At 40.5% G+C, this 19,352-nt stretch overlaps 4 protein-coding genes across 4 annotated transcripts in view; all 4 read right to left on the minus strand.

Moving 5' to 3' along the window:
* Nucleotides 1-480: 480 nt before the first annotated feature.
* Nucleotides 481-1,932, minus strand: LOC118646936. Its single transcript, XM_036290888.1, has one exon. It carries the CDS (start codon nucleotides 1,930-1,932, stop codon nucleotides 481-483), a length of 1,452 nt encoding a protein of 483 aa, XP_036146781.1.
* A 45-nt stretch (nucleotides 1,933-1,977) lies between these two features.
* Nucleotides 1,978-3,864, minus strand: LOC118646937. Its single transcript, XM_036290889.1, has one exon. It carries the CDS (start codon nucleotides 3,862-3,864, stop codon nucleotides 1,978-1,980), a length of 1,887 nt encoding a protein of 628 aa, XP_036146782.1.
* Nucleotides 3,865-3,924: 60 nt separating this feature from the next.
* On the minus strand, nucleotides 3,925-5,655 carry LOC118646938. The gene has a single exon (XM_036290890.1). It carries the CDS (start codon nucleotides 5,653-5,655, stop codon nucleotides 3,925-3,927), a length of 1,731 nt encoding a protein of 576 aa, XP_036146783.1.
* A 2,889-nt stretch (nucleotides 5,656-8,544) lies between these two features.
* Nucleotides 8,545-19,352, minus strand: part of LOC105833731 (stromal interaction molecule homolog) — a 98,847-nt gene continuing 88,039 nt past the window's right edge. Inside the window, exon 11 of the mRNA XM_036290663.1 lies at nucleotides 8,545-8,723. Within this exon, the coding sequence (XP_036146556.1) occupies nucleotides 8,677-8,723 (47 nt within the window). The 3' untranslated portion in view covers nucleotides 8,545-8,676. The remainder of the gene's footprint in view (nucleotides 8,724-19,352) is intronic.

The raw sequence follows: 19,352 nt of genomic DNA on the forward strand, positions 1-19,352 counted from the left end.
ATCGCGCGTGTTCTCGCACGCGTGTACCAAGCGGAAGTGAAGTTAACGAGCCGCGTGCCGATCGCGAGGACCCTGTTGCACGCCACCTATGCGTTATTTTTATAATCACGTACACTAGGACTTATTACATATCGGCGGATAAATAGGTCCACTTATCCCGTGACTATCGGTTCGGAACATACCGCGCCTCTTGAAAGGACTGCTTTCAATCAAAATGAATTATATTAACTTATCAAACTAAGTTCTTCGTATCTGAACAAACAAACAATAACGAGATCTACTTCTATTAACAAGTGAAATAATAATAAAGGTAACAAAACATACATGTTCACTTATGGATATCTCTCGCAGAGTAATAACCAACTAATCAAAATAGCCAATGCTTATATATTGAGTTGAATTCTACTCATAATAACCTTGTTTGCTGAAAGATTAATTGCCGAGAAACTAATCCCTTAACATTAACTTAACGCTTATTTATTACATTGATTCCTCAATGGGCAATATACATATCTTTCCTATTGTTCGCTTTAAGATTCCGGTAAAGGTTTTAACACTAATTACGCGAGGTACGCCATCTGCTCCTGGATGCAGTTCCGTAATACGCCCCAGCTTCCACTGCAGTGGTGGTGTGTTGTCTTCCTTCAGGAGTACCATGCTACCCACTTTGACTTTTGAGGGAACGTCCTTCATCCATTTGGAACGTTGTTGCAAATGTGACAAGTATTCGCTGGTCCAACGTGACCAAAAATGTTGTACCATCTGTTGTAATCGCTGATATTGATTCATTCGATTCGTGGGCAACTCTACGACGGACGATTGTGGTACTGACGTGAGTTGCTCACCAATTAGGAAATGCCCCGGTGTTAGAATATCCATATCATTGGGATCATTGGACATTGGCATCAACGGCCGAGAATTCATGATAGCCTCGATTTGAGTGATCACCGTATACAAATCTTCAAACGTTAAATGCGCTTCGCCTACTATTCTTTTAATGTGATACTTAGCGCTCTTCACTGCCGCCTCCCAGAGACCTCCAAAATTGAGAGCACGCGGTGAAATAAAGTGCCACTGTATCAGGTTTTGACTTAAAAAATTTACGAATTTACTATCTCTATCTATTTGATTTAACAAATTGAAAACTTCGCCGAGCTCATTCTTCGCACCAACAAAATTAGTGGCATTATCAGAGTAAATATGCTTACATATTCCACGCCTTGAAACAAATCGCTTGAGTGAATTTAGAAACGAATCGCTTGTTAAGTCGCCCACGACTTCCAGATGTACGGCTCTTGTTGAAAAACAAACAAATATACACAAATAACATTTGACCAATTTTCGATTTAGTAATTTGCCATCTTTAACCAGAAACGGTCCCGCGTAATCTATTCCGACCACTGTGAATGGCCTGTCCGCGTTCACACGAGATTCGGGTAGGTTTCCCATTTGATAACTTTCACCCTTAGGGGCTGTCCGGAAGCAGATCATGCAACGGAAGATTATTTTCCTCACTGTGCTCCGAGCATTTAAAATCCAAAAACGCGTTCTAATCGCGGCTAACGTACTCGTTAATCCCGCATGCATCTGTTTTTCGTGTTCATATGTTATGAGCATCTGGGTGAACACATGCTTGTTTGGTAGCAGCATAGGGTGCTTGTGCTCGTACTGCAATTTAGAGTTTTTTAATCGACCACCCACTCGTAAAATGCGGTACTCATCTAAGAATGGATTTAACGATAAGATTTTGCTGCTAGATCGCACCGCATTTTCGCGTTCTAAACTATTGATTTCGGGTGCAAAATGTGTAATTTGAACTATTTTAACGAGTGTGAGCAATGATTCGTTTAGTTCATCAACTGATAATGAACCGAAACGCCTCTCGCTCACGCCCTTTCGTATATTGTCGATAAAACGCAAGCAATAGGCCATTACCTTAAGTAATTTTAAGTATGATGAAAAACGATTGAAGACATCCTAATCAGATTTAATCGTAATGCATGCTATTTTGCTTGCCTTCAATTCAGAAGGCACAGGAATACACGTATTATCTGTGATTGGCCAATGATTCGACCCTAGCCCTAACCATGGTGGCCCGTTCCACCATAATTGCGAAGTCGCTAGTTTAGATAAGCTCATGCCTCTAGATACAATATCTGCTGGATTTTCACTCCCCGCGACATGCGCCCAACGCTTACTGTCTGTAAGTCTCTGTATTTCCGCGCTTCTATTTGCTACGAAGGTTTTTAATAGTCTTGATTCGGTAGCTATCCACGATAAAACGATAGTAGAGTCACACCAATAAAAACTATCAGACTTCCAATTTGGAAGGCGACTCAATGCTTCGATTACTTGCTGATGTAAACGTGCCAATAATACCGCACCACACAGCTCAAGACGCGGCAAACTTATTGTTTTTACTGGTGCCACGCGCGATTTAGCACATAATAATTTAGTGATAATCTTACCGGTCTTATCCACCGCTCGTACGTATAGGCACGCTCCGTATGCAATTTCGGACGCGTCACTAAAACCATGCAATTCTAATACCCTGCATTGATGACCCATCGTGTATCTAGGTATAGAAACTTCGTTTATGAATTTCATATCTTCACAGAATTGACTCCATAGCGTGAATAAGTCGAGGGGCAATGCTTCGTCCCAACCGATTCCTAATTTCCATATTTTCTGCATGATAATTTTTCCCAAAACGATTGTGGGACTAACTAATCCTAGCGGATCAAATAATTGCGACACGACTGACAATATCGCTCTTTTCGTAACCCTATTCGATTTGTTACTAATCGCATTTGCTTGATAATTCAGCATATCTTTCTTAGCGTCCCAAGACAAACCAAGCGTTTTAGAATTAGTATCCTGCGTTAAATGTATTTGATTACTACCCGGTTCAGTTTGTATTGCATTGATAAAGGCCTCGCTATTGCTATTCCATTTGCGCAAATGAAAACATCCGCCGCGCAATATCGTATCTATTTCATGCGCAAGTCTCAGCGCATCTTTCACCGTATTAGATCCCGAAATAAGATCGTCGACATAAAAATCCGATAAAATTATGTTTGATGCATCAGGGAATACACTCTGTTTATCCACAGCTGTTTGCCGAAGTGACCGTATAGCCTCAAATGAAGCCGGAGCTGTCCCGTATGTCAATGTATTTAACCGATAGTGACGTATACGTTCTCTTTCATCTGGACGCCAAATGATGCGTTGAAAATCTCGATGGGCTTCATGAACATTAACTTGCCTGTACATTTTCGTTACATCCGCGGTAAAAACGTACTTATGCATTCTAAATCTGATCAGTATCGCGAATAAACTGTCTTGAATGACTGGACCGACCATTAAGACGTCATTCAGCGACAAGTTCGTTGACGTTTTCGCTGATGCATCAAAAACCACGCGTGTCTTGGTAGTTATGCTCGATTCCTTTACTACGCTGTGATGCGGTAGATAGTACACTGACTCGAGGTCCCTGTCGCTTGACTTTACCTCGGTCATATGACCAAGTTCTAAGTTCACATTCATGAAGCTAACGTATTGCTCCTTGAGACTAGAATCCTTGGCTAATCGTTTTTCCAATGAGTAAAGTCGCTTAATTACCATATCTAACGAATCTCCGAGTTTGTCCGCGTTTGCTCGAAAAGGCAACCGTACCGTAAACCGCCCTTGCTCGTCACGCTTCATGGTCTTTACGAATAGGTCTTCGCACTCGGATTCCTCTCTTGTCAAATTTGGTGTTGACAAACATTCCTCAATTTTCCAAAACCGTTCTAGACTATCGCGAATATCTTGTATTGTATTAAGATGGCATAACGATTCTGACTCCTTACATCTAGGCGCCATGGGCCCTGACACAATCCAACCTAGTTTTGTCTTTTGAAGGAATGGTCTGCCTTCACCCAACTAGATTTGTCCCGCGCACAAGAGCTTCCAGAATATACCAGCACCTAACAACATATCTACTGGTTCGGGATAGTTGAAACGCGGATCCGCCAATGAGAGACCCTCCGGAATGTTTAACGCGGAGATGTTGTAGAATCTATTCGGTAGATCCTGTGTAATGTTGTCAACTACTAAAACGGATAATTTGGCCTTATAATTGTTATATAACGATTTAATAGACGCTTCAGTTCTGTGCGAAATATGGGTTATGTTTTGATTAACTCCGCAAATCGGAATCTTTATGGGTGTTTTCGCTAGCCCTAATTTTTGCGCTAATTTGCTCGTGATAAAATTAGATTGAGAACCATTGTCTAATAGAGCTCGACAGGGATGTGATCTACCATTGTTATCAAATATAACAATTCTCGCTGTTGCCAATAAAATATACGAATTATGAGCTGCCTGAACCGCATGTGTAGTTATCGCTGACTCCTGATTTATGCTTGCTTTGTCGTTATCTACTGCCTTGTTTATATTCGATGAGGATTGATTATTCGTTTCGTGCTCAACCTTTGAATCGCCAAAATGCAATAAGGTATTGTGTTTGCCGCTGCATTTTTTGCAGCCGCTTGCTCTGCAATCCTTGCTGAAATGATTATTTCTCAAACAATTCGTGCATAGCTTTAATTTTCTAACTTGTGTTAATCGCTTGTCAACGGGTAAGCTTAATAAGTCTTTACAAAAATATATGCTATGTGAGCCCTTGCAAAACATGCATTTTGCTACGTTTGCCGCTAAATGAGTTAACGAACCCGCCTTTGTGGTATTCTTTGAATCTTTATTTGAATTGCGTTTATCCGTTTGTTTAGTATCTTTGAATAATCTTTCAAGTATTTGACAGCGCTCGTTTAAAAATATCTTGAAACTATCAATGCTGGGTAACTCCTTGCGTTTAACCGACATTTTTTCCCACTCATTCCGCGATGCTAAATCTAATTTAGTTGTAATCAGAAAAATTATTATCGAGTCCCAGCTTTCTACCGGCTGCCCTAGCGATTCTAATGCGCGCAAATGTTGCGACATGCTATCAGACAGGTCCCTCAGAGACGCGTGGGAATCTTTGATAACCTGCGGTAAATCGAACAAGGCTTTTACGTGATTGTGTATTATGATATTTTTATTTTCAAATCTTTCTTTCAAAATATTCCAAGCAATGTCGTAGTTTGCATCCGATGCCTCTAATGTGTCTAAGGCCCGCGCGGCATCTCCGCTTAAACACGACCTCAAATAGTAAAATTTTTGTGTAATGGTTAAAATAGCGTTGTTATGAATTATTGCTCTAAACGTATCGCTAAATTGCATCCACTTGCTATATTCACCGTCAAACTCCGGTAATTTCAATGTAGGTAGTTGCACGTTTTGATTTGAATTGTTACACGCGTGATTTGTTTGCGGCTGCACATCTGGATTCATCTGTCCTAACTCTCTAGCCCTAGCTATCACTACAAAATATGACGCTTCAAACGCGTCGCGATGACCTGCCTGCGCCTCCGAATCGTCCGCTAGCTCGATTTCAGTCTGTATTTTATCAAATTCCGACCATAACGCTTCAGCCTTCTCCAACCGAGCGACCAATTCCGTCACACTTCCCGCGTCCGTGAATCTATCGACGAATGTGGTGAACTTAGACAGTTGACCCTTAATGATACCGCGTTTCTTTTTTAACAAACTCATTGCCTGTTCGCTCGCCATTCCGATTAATGTTATTACGCAAATACAATTTAATATTACCGGTGATCACTCAAATATTTACCGTGAACTTACAAACAATCAACGCGAGCCACTCTAATCTCACTTACATACCACAACCGAACGTACTCTGGACTTGTTGCCTTTGCGAACGCGCTTTCCCTCTGGTCTGCTTCCAATATGGCCGTCGCTCCTTCGTCTGCACCGTCGAGCCCCCTCACGGTCCGGTGCTCGCGCTTCCTCCGGCGGTACCGTGTTGCTTATGGCGACTACGTGCTGCTTCCGGCTGCTGCGTGCTGCTTACGACGGCCACGTGTTATTCCCGGCGGTCGCCCGTTGCTCGTTGATGAGGAGATGCTTACTTTCGATTCGTTGTGTGTGAGGGTTACGTACGTACCCTTGCTTAGCACGAGGCCTTTATGCTTACTGCACCACTCAAGCTTGCTTAATCGGCAGTTGTAGTGCAACTCTTGATTTCTTGATTCGTTGCTATGGTGCACCCTTTGCTGTTTCCATGCGACGCCATAACCCTCGACTTCGCTGCTTGTGCGTTTCGTTCCTTGTCGAACATCCAGGTACCGGATAATCCGGCTCGAAGGACCATGTATGAATTTGTGGATCTGGAATGCCTGGATGTATGCCTGGAATGCCTGCGTGTGATGTATAAAATGAATGAAGACGTTTGTCAACAAGAAACTCAAAAATTTATTACTATATATCGCGCGTGTTCTCGCACGCGTGTACCAAGCGGAAGTGAAGTTAACGAGCCGCGTGCCGATCGCGAGGACCCTGTTGCACGCCACCTATGCGTTATTTTTATAATCACGTACACTAGGACTTATTACATATCGGCGGATAAATAGGTCCACTTATCCCGTGACTATCGGTTCGGAACATAAGTCGTTCCTAATTTAGTTGCATTCTGTTTATGTATATATATGTTTTGTTTACTCGCGCGAATGTTGATCGAAAGCGGGCTTAAATATTCGATTATATCGACTCACCAAGCGGTGCTGCCACCGCATCGATCAACAATCGCTACTTGTCGGGTGGATTCTCGCTTCTCCTGTAACTTCGTTACAGCAAGAGGGGATAGACTCATTCCAACAGTCCACGAGAACGGTCGGAATCGCACCACGATCACAGCGTGTGTTCTTGGATTTTGCTTGCTCCACTTCCTACGCATGTGCTTAATTTTCCTGCTTGCACTTCTACTTGATCTGATTTGCGCCTGCATCCTGGACGTAGCCGATCAATCTTCCAGCCGTCCCCACGTGCCGGACACGGGATCTCCTGCAGCGGCGGAAGGACGAGGGCGGAGCGGCAACGTGCGGTGAGTCGAATACCTTTCCATGGTTTTCTCTTCTTTTACTTGCATGATCAAACGCTTTCGCTTTCCCTCATCACTTCGCGCCACTCGCGTTTACTCTAGCACGCTACTCGCGGAGAGCTCAAACCCTCGGGGTGCTCTTCCCTTTACCGATCATATACAGTCCACCAAATTGACCAAATCGCTTTTTCGCCACTCGGGAGACGGTACGGAATCGTTCCACCCCCCCCTCCCGACCATACATAATATTAATGATTATTCAGTCGAGTCAGGTATAGAAAATCAATATATCGTTCGGTTGTAATTAACGTTGACTCCGACCGGATAGATATATCGATTTTCTTATAGCTGTCTCAAAATCCGATGGAATGTACTCTATGATTTATTTTTATGTTTCTTTGTCTTCTATTATAATATATTAGAGTTTATTTTTATTTTTTAAATTGATTTTAATACCTAAAATATCCAGATTATTAAAAATGTTTTTTTCATTAGTAATGTGTAATGCATCGGCTTTTATATTCTTCTTATAAAAAATTGCAACTCCTCCTGCACAACCATCACCTCATCTATAATTATTATATACCTTTTTTGTCTTTCTTTCTTTTTCTCCCTCCGTTTTTATAAGAAAATGTCTTAATCTTTACTAATTTAAAAGAATTATGCTTTCTTGAATCTTCTCTCTCTTTTCCTATTCTTCTTCCTTTTCTTTATCTCTTTCCCTTTCTTTAATCTATCCTTTATCTTCTGCAATTTTGAATAAAAAACGTGTAAGTGTAATTTTATAAATAACTACATAATATTATATAAAAACATATTTTATTAAAAATTATTATTTATTTAATTATTTAACTTTTTGTGAATAAATACATACACACATACATTTGTGTATTATATAAAAACATGTTTTTATATAATATTATGTACAATAATTATTTATAAATTTACATAATTTTACACTTACACGCGCGCCCGCACACACACATGCACACATAAAAAAAATACACACACAGAAAAAAAACCAATAACATATGTAATTGCGGGCTGCCAACTACATAAAATACTTAATACAATATTCACTGTTAACGCAAGTACAATATACTTTTTTAATATTTCTTTTTTTCTTCTCTTACTCTCTGCTTCCTCTATTTTTTTTCTTTTTTTAATATAATGCTTATTTTCTTTAACCTTAAATAAAAACATTGATATATGTTAAAAATAAAAACGCAATTAAGTCATTAAAAATTCGAAATTTTGACAAAACAAGCTTTACAGCTTTTTAAACAATTATTAAATACCTATCTCGTCTTTCTTTTTTTTTTCTCTCTCCGTTTTTTTATGAAAATGTCTTAATGTTTATTAATTTAAAAGAATTATGCTTTCTTGAATCTTTTCTCTCTTTTCCTTATTCTTTTTCCCTTTCCTTAATCTATCTTTTATGTTCTGCAATTTTGAATAAAAAACGTGTAAGTATAATTTTATAAATAATTACATAATATTATATAAAAACATATTTTATAAAAAATTATTATGTACTTAATTATTTTAAATTTTATTTTTTATTTTTTTCTATCACACGCTCTCTCACTCTCCCTCTCTCCCTCTTTTTCTCTCTCAACACAAATTATTTATTATATTTTTATGTTGTTCAATATTACTCTTATACACTTTACCTTCTTATGTAATCCCCTTCTTTATCTTTCACGCTCTCTCACTCTCCTCCCTCCATCTCTTTCTCTGTCTAAACACAAATTATTAATCATATTATATTTTCATGTTTCTAATATCACTCTTACACACTTTATTTTCTTACTTAATCCCCTTCTTTATCTCTCACGCTTTCTCACTCTCTCCCTTCCCTCCCTCTCTCTCTCTCTCACTCTCTCTCTCTCTCTTTCTTTCTCTCCCTCCCTCCCTCTCTCTCCCTCTCCCTCTCCCTCTCCCTCTCCCTCTCTCCTATCGGTCTCTACCGTGATGGACGTGTTAAAGATCGTTCCGCAAATGCAGTTAATTTAAAGTGATTAAGAAGTAAAAGAAAATTATAAAAAGGTGGCGTGGCTGTAAGAATACGCGTAAGGACCAAATAGGACCAAAGTTTTCTAGCGAGAGTGCGTGGATCTATGCGGAAAATCAGTGTACTTTCCATGCGGGTCATACATGTCGCGACAGGTAGACATTTATAGTGACGTGTATATTAATTAAAGTTACGTACGTGAGTAGGTCGTATCGATAGGATCGGCATCAGCCGATACGCGGAAAATAGAAATACAGGGAGGGTTGCTCTGTATGTAAGAGACGATATCAAGTATGAAATAATAGTATTGAAAAAATTAGAAAGGATTGTGTGGTGCGTTGCAATAGAAGTAAAAGAGAAATTGTTTAAAGGAGTGTTAATGGTAATATATCATTCACTGAGTGCGTCACATGGAGAGTTTATAGGATTCTTAGAGGAGATAGTAGAAGAATTAACGATAAAGGAAGAGTGTATAATATTAGGAGACTTTAATATAGATTGTATGACAGACTCTTATTATACAAATAAACTACTAACGACTATGCAAAGTCTAGGTATGAAGCAGTATGTGGATAAACCAACGAGAGTTACCGAAAATAGTAAAACAATTATAGATCTAGTTTTTGCGAATAAAGATATAAATGTAGAAGTCAAGTACGAACCTAAGATAACGGATCATGCGTGGATAAAAGTCGTGATAAATACGAATAAGATTGTAAATAAATATAAAGAATTCAGTGGTAGGGATTATAGTAGATATAATGCGGATGAGTTTATTAAGCTAGTGGAGAGTAATTTAGAAAAAAAAAATGATTTAGATATTAATGAGTTAGAACAAAGAAAAAAGAATATTATGAAAACATGATTGATCATAATAGTAACAATCCCACAACTATGTGGAAATCATTAAAAGAAATTATTAAAGGAGGACCAATAGGCGCGAAAGTTGTAGGAAAAATAGATTTTGAAATATTAGACAATAATATAGAGTGTGATATAGCTGATAAATTTAACTTATATTATATACAAAGTATTAAAGACATAATAAAATCTATAGATAAGAATTATACAATGAGCACAAATAAGAGAACTATTTATTGTATTGAAAAGATGGGAGAGCTAGAAAAATTTGAATCAATTACGACAGAACAAGTAAGAAAAATCATTAGGGAATTACCAAAAAAGAAAGGTACAGAAGAAGGAATAACTAGCGATATATTAAAAACGGTATTTTGTGTCATAGAAGAGGAATATTGTGATATAATAAATAAGTCATTGAGGGAGGGTTGTTTCTTGAAAGAGTGGAAAACATCCACGATAATTCCAATACCAAAAGTAGAGAAACCTAAGAGGGCAAGTGATTATAGGCCTATTAATATATTACCAATATATGAAAAAGTATTAGAGATAATAGTTAAAAAGCAAATTGAGGTCTACCTAGAAAGTAATAATATTATAACGGAACATCAATCGGGCTTTAGGAAACATTATTCGTGTGAAACAGCAATTCAAACAGTTATAAATGAATGGAAATTGATTATTAGTGAGAGACAAATAGTAGGAGTTATTTTTGTAGATCTTAAACGGGCTTTCGAGACAATTGATAGAGGAAGATTATTAGAGAAATTATACCAGTATGGTATTACAGGAACAGTTCTAGAATGGTTTAGGTCGTACTTAAAAGATAGAATGCAACAAGTTCAATTTAATGATAGATGGTCTAAGATACTGACTACGGAATACGGAGTGCCACAGGGTTCGGTATTGGGCCCATTGTTGTTTATAATATATATGAATGATATTGTTAACGTTTGCTCGGATGTGTGTAATATAAAAATGTTTGCGGACGATACGTTAATATATGTAACAGGTGAGAGTAGTGCGGAGATAGAGAGGAAATTGAATATTGCATTTAACGTAGTGGAGGAATAAATGAATATTAATAAACTGAAGATGAATGCGGGGAAAACAAAATATATGTTAGTTAGAGGTATAAGGAAAGAATTGAGAGACAATACTATTGTGAGATGTTTGGATGGAAATGAGATTGAGCGCGTAGAAATAATAAAGTACTTGGGCATAATTATTGATGATAGACTTAGATTCAGCGGTCACTGTGATTACATGCTAAAGAAAATAGGGAAGAAAATAAGTTTTTTAAATGGAATAGGGAACTTTATCTCGGCTTACACTAGATGTACGATATACAAGACAATTATAGCACCTCACTTTGAGTATTGTGCAACGCTACTAATAGATATGGGAGATACACAGTTAAGTAGGCTCCAAATAGCGCAAAATAGAGCTATGAGAGTCATATTGCAATGTGACAAACGTACCAAAGTTAAATGTATGCACCAAGCGTTGCAATTTATGACCATAAGACAAAGGCTGTATTACAATATGTGCATATTTATTTTTAAGATCTTAAATAATATGATGCCGGAGCAATTTAGTAATAGACTTAGAATAGTAGAGGGAGAACGCGAAACTAGGCAGACAGGGGATATTGTTATTGAATTTCGAAAAACAAGAAGCGCGCAAAAAAGTTTATTTTATGAGGGTGTGTTAACGTACAACGCATTACCACACGAAGTTAAACATTGTAATCGTTTAGAAATGTTTAAACGAATGCTAAAAGAATTTGTTTTTAATGATGTAGCATAAAATTGTATATATATGTATTGAAAATAGCTGAGAAAGCTAATAAAAGCTAATAAAAATAATCAATCAATCAATCTCTCTCTCTCTCTCTCTCTCTCTCTCTCTCTCTCTCTCTCTCTCTCTCTCTCTCTCTCTTTCTCTCTCTCTCTCTCAGCACAAATTATTATTTATATTATATTTTCATATTGTCCAATATTACTCTCACACACTTCACTTCCATACTTAATCCCCTTTAAATAAATTAAAAATTATAATGTATTATACGTAATGTTACCTGTTGATTTTTAATCAATTTTCAAAACTTTCACTTTCTGGCTTTCTTGTTTAATTTCTCTTAATCACAATTTCCCTTTATCTAATCTCTTTCCTTTTCTAACCTCTTTCGATAAAACTCACTATCTCTGTCTGACCATTCCGACAACTTCCGACAACAAACATCTAACAACTTTGAAATTAAATTTTTTAAATCTTATGCCTTAATAATACAACTTTAAAATTAAATGTTTAAATAAATTCAAAATTATAATATATTGTTGTGAGCGAAACACTCGCAACCAATAAATTTATATTATAGAATAAAGGAAATAAAATATTAAGATAGCTCGCCGAGGAAGGCTCGCTATCACAAGGTGTCAGGTGACACATGCCTCGTGCGCTGCCGGCCGGTCATCGCACTGGGCAACGCACCAGCCACCTTAAAGAAGTAGCAAAGCCAGCTTAGCAACAATCATGCCACCGGAAATGCATACCTGCATTTTGGCAATTGTTGCTAAACTCGCAAATATTTCCCGCGCGCCGGATGCGCGCAGGAATGACCATATATGGTCATGCGGAGGGCCCGATGCCCCCACTAACAATTAAACCCACGACATTATTTAAGCCGCTGCCGAACAGCGGCCAGCGGGATCAGTAATTGGAAATCAAGCCGATACGTACGGCCCGTACAAGTGTATTAAGAGTTCGGGACTTAGCCGCTAGCAAGCCTTAAGCGAGCAACGAGACGACGCGTTAACTCCGAATCACGCGTCGTATCTAATCTATTGTAACACGACGCGGCACCTTCGCCGACCGCAACCAGTGTACAACAACAGAAATAAATCTTATATCAGTTTAAATTAAAATCAGTGAGTGAGTGATTTGAGGACCCTGCCTACAAAACCGCCTCTTTCCGCGAGTTCTAACTCCTTGGGCAGCAACGAATCCCAAAAAATCTTTTGTCGCACCGCAAGGTACGGCAAAAATATTTTGTTGTACCGCAAGGCGCAACAAAATTGGTGGCAGCGGTGGGATTAACTGCCAGGAAGGAAGGCAAACAACTCCAACGAGGAACTACCTACAAGGCCAAGGGACCGACGTCACGAGTCGAGAGCAGCTGAACGACCTCGAGGACCAGCTGACTGGACGAGCCCGCCGAGCAGAACTCAGCCACGGCTCAACACTCGACGCAGTGTAATCAGCGACACCGGAGTACCGACCTACCGCAATACACAGCTGACAACATGAAGCGAAGCGCAGCGTTACTGTAAGTCGAAATAATATTGTATAAAGCGAAATACGAAGGGCAAAGCGATAAGCCCTACTAATAGTAAAAAACGTGCTGATCCCCCGGTAATCACATAACGATTATCGTAAGCGTAGAATAGGCGTGAATGTCGAAAGACAACGACGCTGCTATAGCAAACGACTCGTGGTTGCATAGCGAGCAAGCCACTCGAGCTATCGAATACTGCGAACAAGCCGTCATAGAAGCACGCGATAGAGTCCGTAGAGAACTAGATCCGTACGATAGCGAGTTACCGGAAAACGTCCGCGAACGAGAATTCCCATTCGCGAACCTCGACGCGAGTTTGTTTCAAAACGAATTCAACGCGACACGGCAACACCGTGTAGAACGACGAACAAGACCGTACGAGAGTCGCACTCCTAGTCGCGTTTCGTCACGAGGCGAGTTCTCACTCACGTCATACGAGTCCGACATTTTCGACCCAGCTGACTTTTTTCAAACGGACGCGATGCATAACGACGAACAAGCAGAGACTCAACAGTACATCGCCGGTGCAGAACAGGAACTACAGAACCTGCACCACGAACTAAGTGCTAATGCGCCACGACTTGCCCGCACTGTCACGCAAAGAGACGATGTGCAGGAAATACGGGAAGCCTTACGTGCAATGATGCACGAGGTCCGGAGACTGACCACTGAAGTCAACGAGGTGCGAGAAACAAATTCGCGAACACTACGTACGCAAACGCGATATAGCCGGCGAGAAACCGCGTTCGAGTACCCGGACGACGACGTGCGCCGACAGAGAGGTCGCGGAATATTGTCACTAAAAGAAGCTCGAGGAATGATACCCGAGTTCGACGGCAACGCGAGTAAATTACAGGAATTCTTGAGTGCCATGACCTACGCGATCGAGAACATAGATCCGTCGGATGAAGTATCCTTACTAGGCGCGATATTGTGTACCAAACTGAAGGGACGCGCCATGTTAGATTTTCAGACACGACGGATAAGCGATTTCGTGCAATTAAGAACGGAATTAGAATCGTGCTATGCGAGTAAGCGAAGTACGACACATTTACAGCTCGATTTCAATACCCTGAAGCAAAAGCCAGGAGAAAGTGCTCGAGCCTACGGACTGCGTACAGATAAGCTCACGATAGACCTGTACGAGTCGATGATCGAAGGCCGACACCAATACACGGCCGAACATAAGCGCATCATTTTAGAAATGCTGCAACAGCAAGCATTGGAAAACTATCAAATAGGGCTACGCGAAGATACAAAGGCGGTAGTCCGATCGCGCGGATACGTTACGCTACAGGACGCGATAGCAGCCGCAAGCGCAGAGGAAAGAATCAAGGGTCCCGCCGTGAGTAACACGAGACGGACACCCGACCCGCCGAGACACTACGACAAGTCCGATGCCCGTTGCCGAAATTGCGGCAAGTATGGCCACTACAGTAAGGATTGCCGGAATAACAGGAGCAGTAATAGATACGCCCTGCCGCAACCCGACAAACGTATAAATGCAATCGACAAGCATTGCAACTATTGCAAAAAACGCGGACACACTCGCAACGAGTGTTGGAATCTACACGGACGGCCTAAAGCAAGGGTACCTAACGCGCAAGGAAAGATGCAAAGCGCCGAGATAACGGGAGCAAGAAAGAAAGCGATAACGCAGAAAAGAAACTCTGACTCCGAGCACAGTAGCGAGGAAGAAGGAGCGACGAGCCGCACGCAGAGTACGCGCGCTCGAGCGTATCAAGTGACACACGTAAGACGAGACGGCACACGATGCGACGGTCTTGACCTAATTACGCTCCCAATCAGAGAAACACGCGCTGGTAAAATCGACATGTTGTTCGATTCAGGCGCAACGATATCATTAATAAAGGTAAAAAACCTAAAGGGAAAAACAAGAATTTATCCCGAAGAAGTATCATTGGTAGGAATAACTGGCCACCGAGTGCATACTATAGGAAAGATGCAAGCCACTATCAAGATAGGCGAGCGAGAAATTAAACACGCCATATACGTGGTGAGAGACGATTTCCCTATGGAATACGAAGGGATAATCGGTCTCGATTTCCTGCGCAAACAGCATGTAACATGCGACTATAAAAATAAGACAGTGACTATAGAAGATGTCACCCTGCGACTTAAACCATATAATAAAATTATTTTAAAACCGCGCAGCGAAACCATCGTTCGTGCAGTAACGAACCGAAATAAAACCGGAGTAATCCGAGCCAAAGAAACTTCGCCCGGCATCTATATTGGCAGATGCATGGTAGAGCCAAAAAATTTTATGTGTCCTATAAGCATAATTAACACCACGGATAAACCAGTGGAAATCACCACACCGATCGTTACCGTGGAAGATATCGAAGAAGATACTATGCAACAAGTCTATGTCGTGAACTCCGAAAAGGACTGCGAGACAAAGCTTCCCCGCGGAGAACGCATATGACTACTATTACGCACACAGCATCTCAATCCTGAGGAACGAAAGGCACTAAATCGGATATGCAACGAATATCAGGATATATTTCATTTAAACGGAGAACCTCTGACGTGTACCTCGACGGTGAAACACGAGATCAGCACGCGAGCCGACGCCGCGCCTGTGAACGTGCGACCGTATCGCCTCCCCGCCAAACATAAGGAGGAAGTGAGTACACAAATAAAGGAAATGCTGAAAAATAGCATTATCCGCACTAGTACGAGCCAGTGGAACGCACCTTTGTTAGTTGTGCCGAAGAAAGCTGACTCGACTGGAAAATCACGACTTCGAATAGTAATTGACTTTCGAAAGTTGAATGATTTAACTATTGGCGACTCATTTCCACTGCCGAATATTGATGAAATATTAGACCAGTTAGGAAATGCCAAATATTTCACGACGCTAGATCTAGCGTCGGGGTACCATCAGATACCCATGGCTGAGCATGATAAGCCGAAAACCGCATTCTCGACACCGTATGGACACTACGAGTACAATCGGATGCCGTTCGGACTTAAAAATGCGCCAGCCACATTCCAGAGGCTAATGAATTCTGTGCTTACTGGAATGCAAGGACTTAGATGCCTCGTGTATTTAGATGACATTGTCATATACGGCTCAAGTCTAAAGGAACATAACAAGCGCTTAGAAGAAGTGCTACTACGCCTACGGGAAGCTAATCTGAAGCTACAACCCGATAAGTGCGAGTTCCTTCGAAAAGAGGTGAATTACCTCGGCCATATTATTTCTGAGGACGGGATAGCACCCGATCCCGGAAAATTACAGGCAATCAAAGATTTTCCAGAACCACGCAAGGTCAAGGATATTCAATCCTTCATCGGACTTGCAGGTTACTATCGAAAATTTATCAGCGACTTTTCTAAAATTGCTAAGCCAATGACGAAGCTAACAAAAAAAACTGAAAAGTTCGTCTGGACTACCGAACAGCAGATAGCGTTCGATACATTGAAAGAAAAATTGATGACGGCACCCGTGCTACAATATCCGGATTTCACCCAGGAATTCAACGTGACCACGGATGCTTCCGACTATGCAATCGGAGCAGTCCTGTCACAGGGACCGGTAGGTAGCGACCGTCCAATTGCTTACGCAAGCCGAGTGTTAAATCGCGCGGAGCAAAATTATAGCACTACCGAAAAGGAGCTGCTAGCAATCGTATGGGCTGTTAAGCATTTCCGCCCATATGTGTACGGCGTAAAATTTAAAATAGTGACAGACCATAAGCCACTTACATGGTTATTTAGCGTAAATGACCCCGGATCGCGACTGATTCGGTGGCGATTAAAATTAGAACGCCGACGCGCTGAGTCGAAACGTGAAGCGGGAGGCTCACGTTACGGAAGACTCGGATAAGATCCTCGCGCTCGAAGAAGACACTGTACACACACAACTAAGCACGCCGATAAAAAATAATGAAAGTATACAGGAGTATACTGAAGAAGAAAAGAAACAAATTCTATATGAATACCATGATGCCCCGACAGGAGGACATCAGGGAATTGAGCGAACAATAAGAAGAATACGCCTAAAACACAACTGGCATGGATTAACAGCCGATGTAGAGAGATACATAAAGAAATGCGAGCTCTGCCAGAAGAACAAACTCTCTCGCAGAATTAAAGCACCGCTAGTTATCACCGATACACCAAGCCGACCCTTTGAAAAGTGCGCGCTGGATATCGTCGGACCGTTAACCATAACAAATAACGAAAATCGGTATCTGCTGACATTTCAGGACCACCTAACAAAATTTAGTAAGGCTATGCCCCTTCCTAACCAAGAAGCGAATACCGTAAGTAAGGCATTCGTGACGAAAATCGTTTTAGGAAAATATGGAATTCCGGAATGCATTTTAACGGATCAGGGAACTAATTTTATGAGCGAAGTATTTAAGAATACTTGCAAGTTGCTCAAAATTAAGAAGATACAGACGACTGCTTATCACCCTGAAAGCAACGGCGTATTAGAGCGATCGCATCGAACCTTAGCCGAGTATCTAAGGCATTTCATTAATAAAGATCAGACGGACTGGGACGAGTGGATTCCGTATGTTAACTACACCTATAATACCACCCCCCACACCGCAACAGGGTATACTCCCTTCGAATTAATTTACGGGCATCCCCCCGAATTACCTACAGCGCTAGCCAAGCCGCCTAAAAGGACGTACAGCTACGATGACTATGCGCTCGAGTTACGGGAGAGACTACGTGCCACTAATAGTATCGCCAAAGATAATATAAGAGATGAAAAGCAAAAATCGAAAGATTATTACGATCGATCCGTGAAGGAAACTAATTATAAAATTGGCGATAAAATTCTACTCTTCGACGAAACGCTTCGCCGAGGACGTTCTAAAAAGTTAGACACGCAATGGACCGGACCCTATACAGTTACCGAAAGACATTCGCATGTTAATTATACGGTAAAAAGGGGAAGACGGACAGTTCGCGTACACGTAAATCGCATTAAACCGTTTATTGAGGGATAACGCGAAAATAAAAACAAGAGAGAGAGAGTATAAAATAATAGATACACACATTCATACACACATGCTAACGCAGGAAGTAGAAATAATAAATAAATAAAAATACACTCACCAGGTTGAAAACCGCCTGAGTAATCCATCCCGTACTAGAATCCGAATGGCACACAAACAAAAAAAAAAGGGCGGGGGGTATAATGCACCCCAGACTAACGCCTATAGACCATATTATACAACTGCTTAAAGATGCGAACTCTCAACTCCCGGAAGGACTCTACTTTCCATTTAGAGCAAACCAGGAAGAATGGTCAACTATTGAACAATTTGCACTTGTAAGCGCATACTGCGATAGCGTAAACATATACACGATTTTGCGTTTTCCATTAATATCGACGTCAAAATACGAAATGTTAAACGTAATAGCACTACTTGTGCCAGAACATAATAACACATTCTCTGTAATAGACATCAGGTATCCGACCATAGCGATAGACGGGGATCAGCACACGTATATAACCTTACCGCGCACCGATTTACAAAATTGTATGAACATAAATAAAGATTACCTATGCGAGCGAAATTATCCTGCGAACAGAATTAATCCACACTCCGTGTGTGAAGTTAAAACGTTTTTAGAAACCGATAGGTATCACGAAAATTGTAACATTAAAAACATATCTAATCATAGTTTTTGGATAGCCTTAGGCGACTCGCACTCATGGCTATATTCCGTACAGGAAAAACAAACTGTAACATTTTACTGTAAAGACCACGGACAGATAAAGGAAGTGATTGAAAAAACGGGCAAAATAACATTGAAAAACAACTGCAAATTAATGACGGAAGACACGATAATAAAGTCTCCTAAGTTATCACACAGTACAGAAATAGAAACATTTTTACCACAGTACAATATTTCTATACTAAAGAACGAAACAAAGCTAAACATAAATGCAGTGCAGCCGATAAAATTACAAAACATTTTCCTACATTCCTCAAAGTTAGAGGAATTAAACAAACAAATTATCGAAATGGACAAAAAATTGAATGAACAACCGAATACAATTTTTCAGTCACCACACTTTATCTATCCAACGGCTACCAGCGGAACAGTGATTGTAATAATATTAGCAATAATAATAACTGTTGTTGTAATAAAAAAGAAAAAGAGAA

This window comes from Monomorium pharaonis, chromosome 8 (assembly GCF_013373865.1).
Source record: "Monomorium pharaonis isolate MP-MQ-018 chromosome 8, ASM1337386v2, whole genome shotgun sequence".
Classification (NCBI taxonomy): domain Eukaryota; kingdom Metazoa; phylum Arthropoda; class Insecta; order Hymenoptera; family Formicidae; genus Monomorium; species Monomorium pharaonis.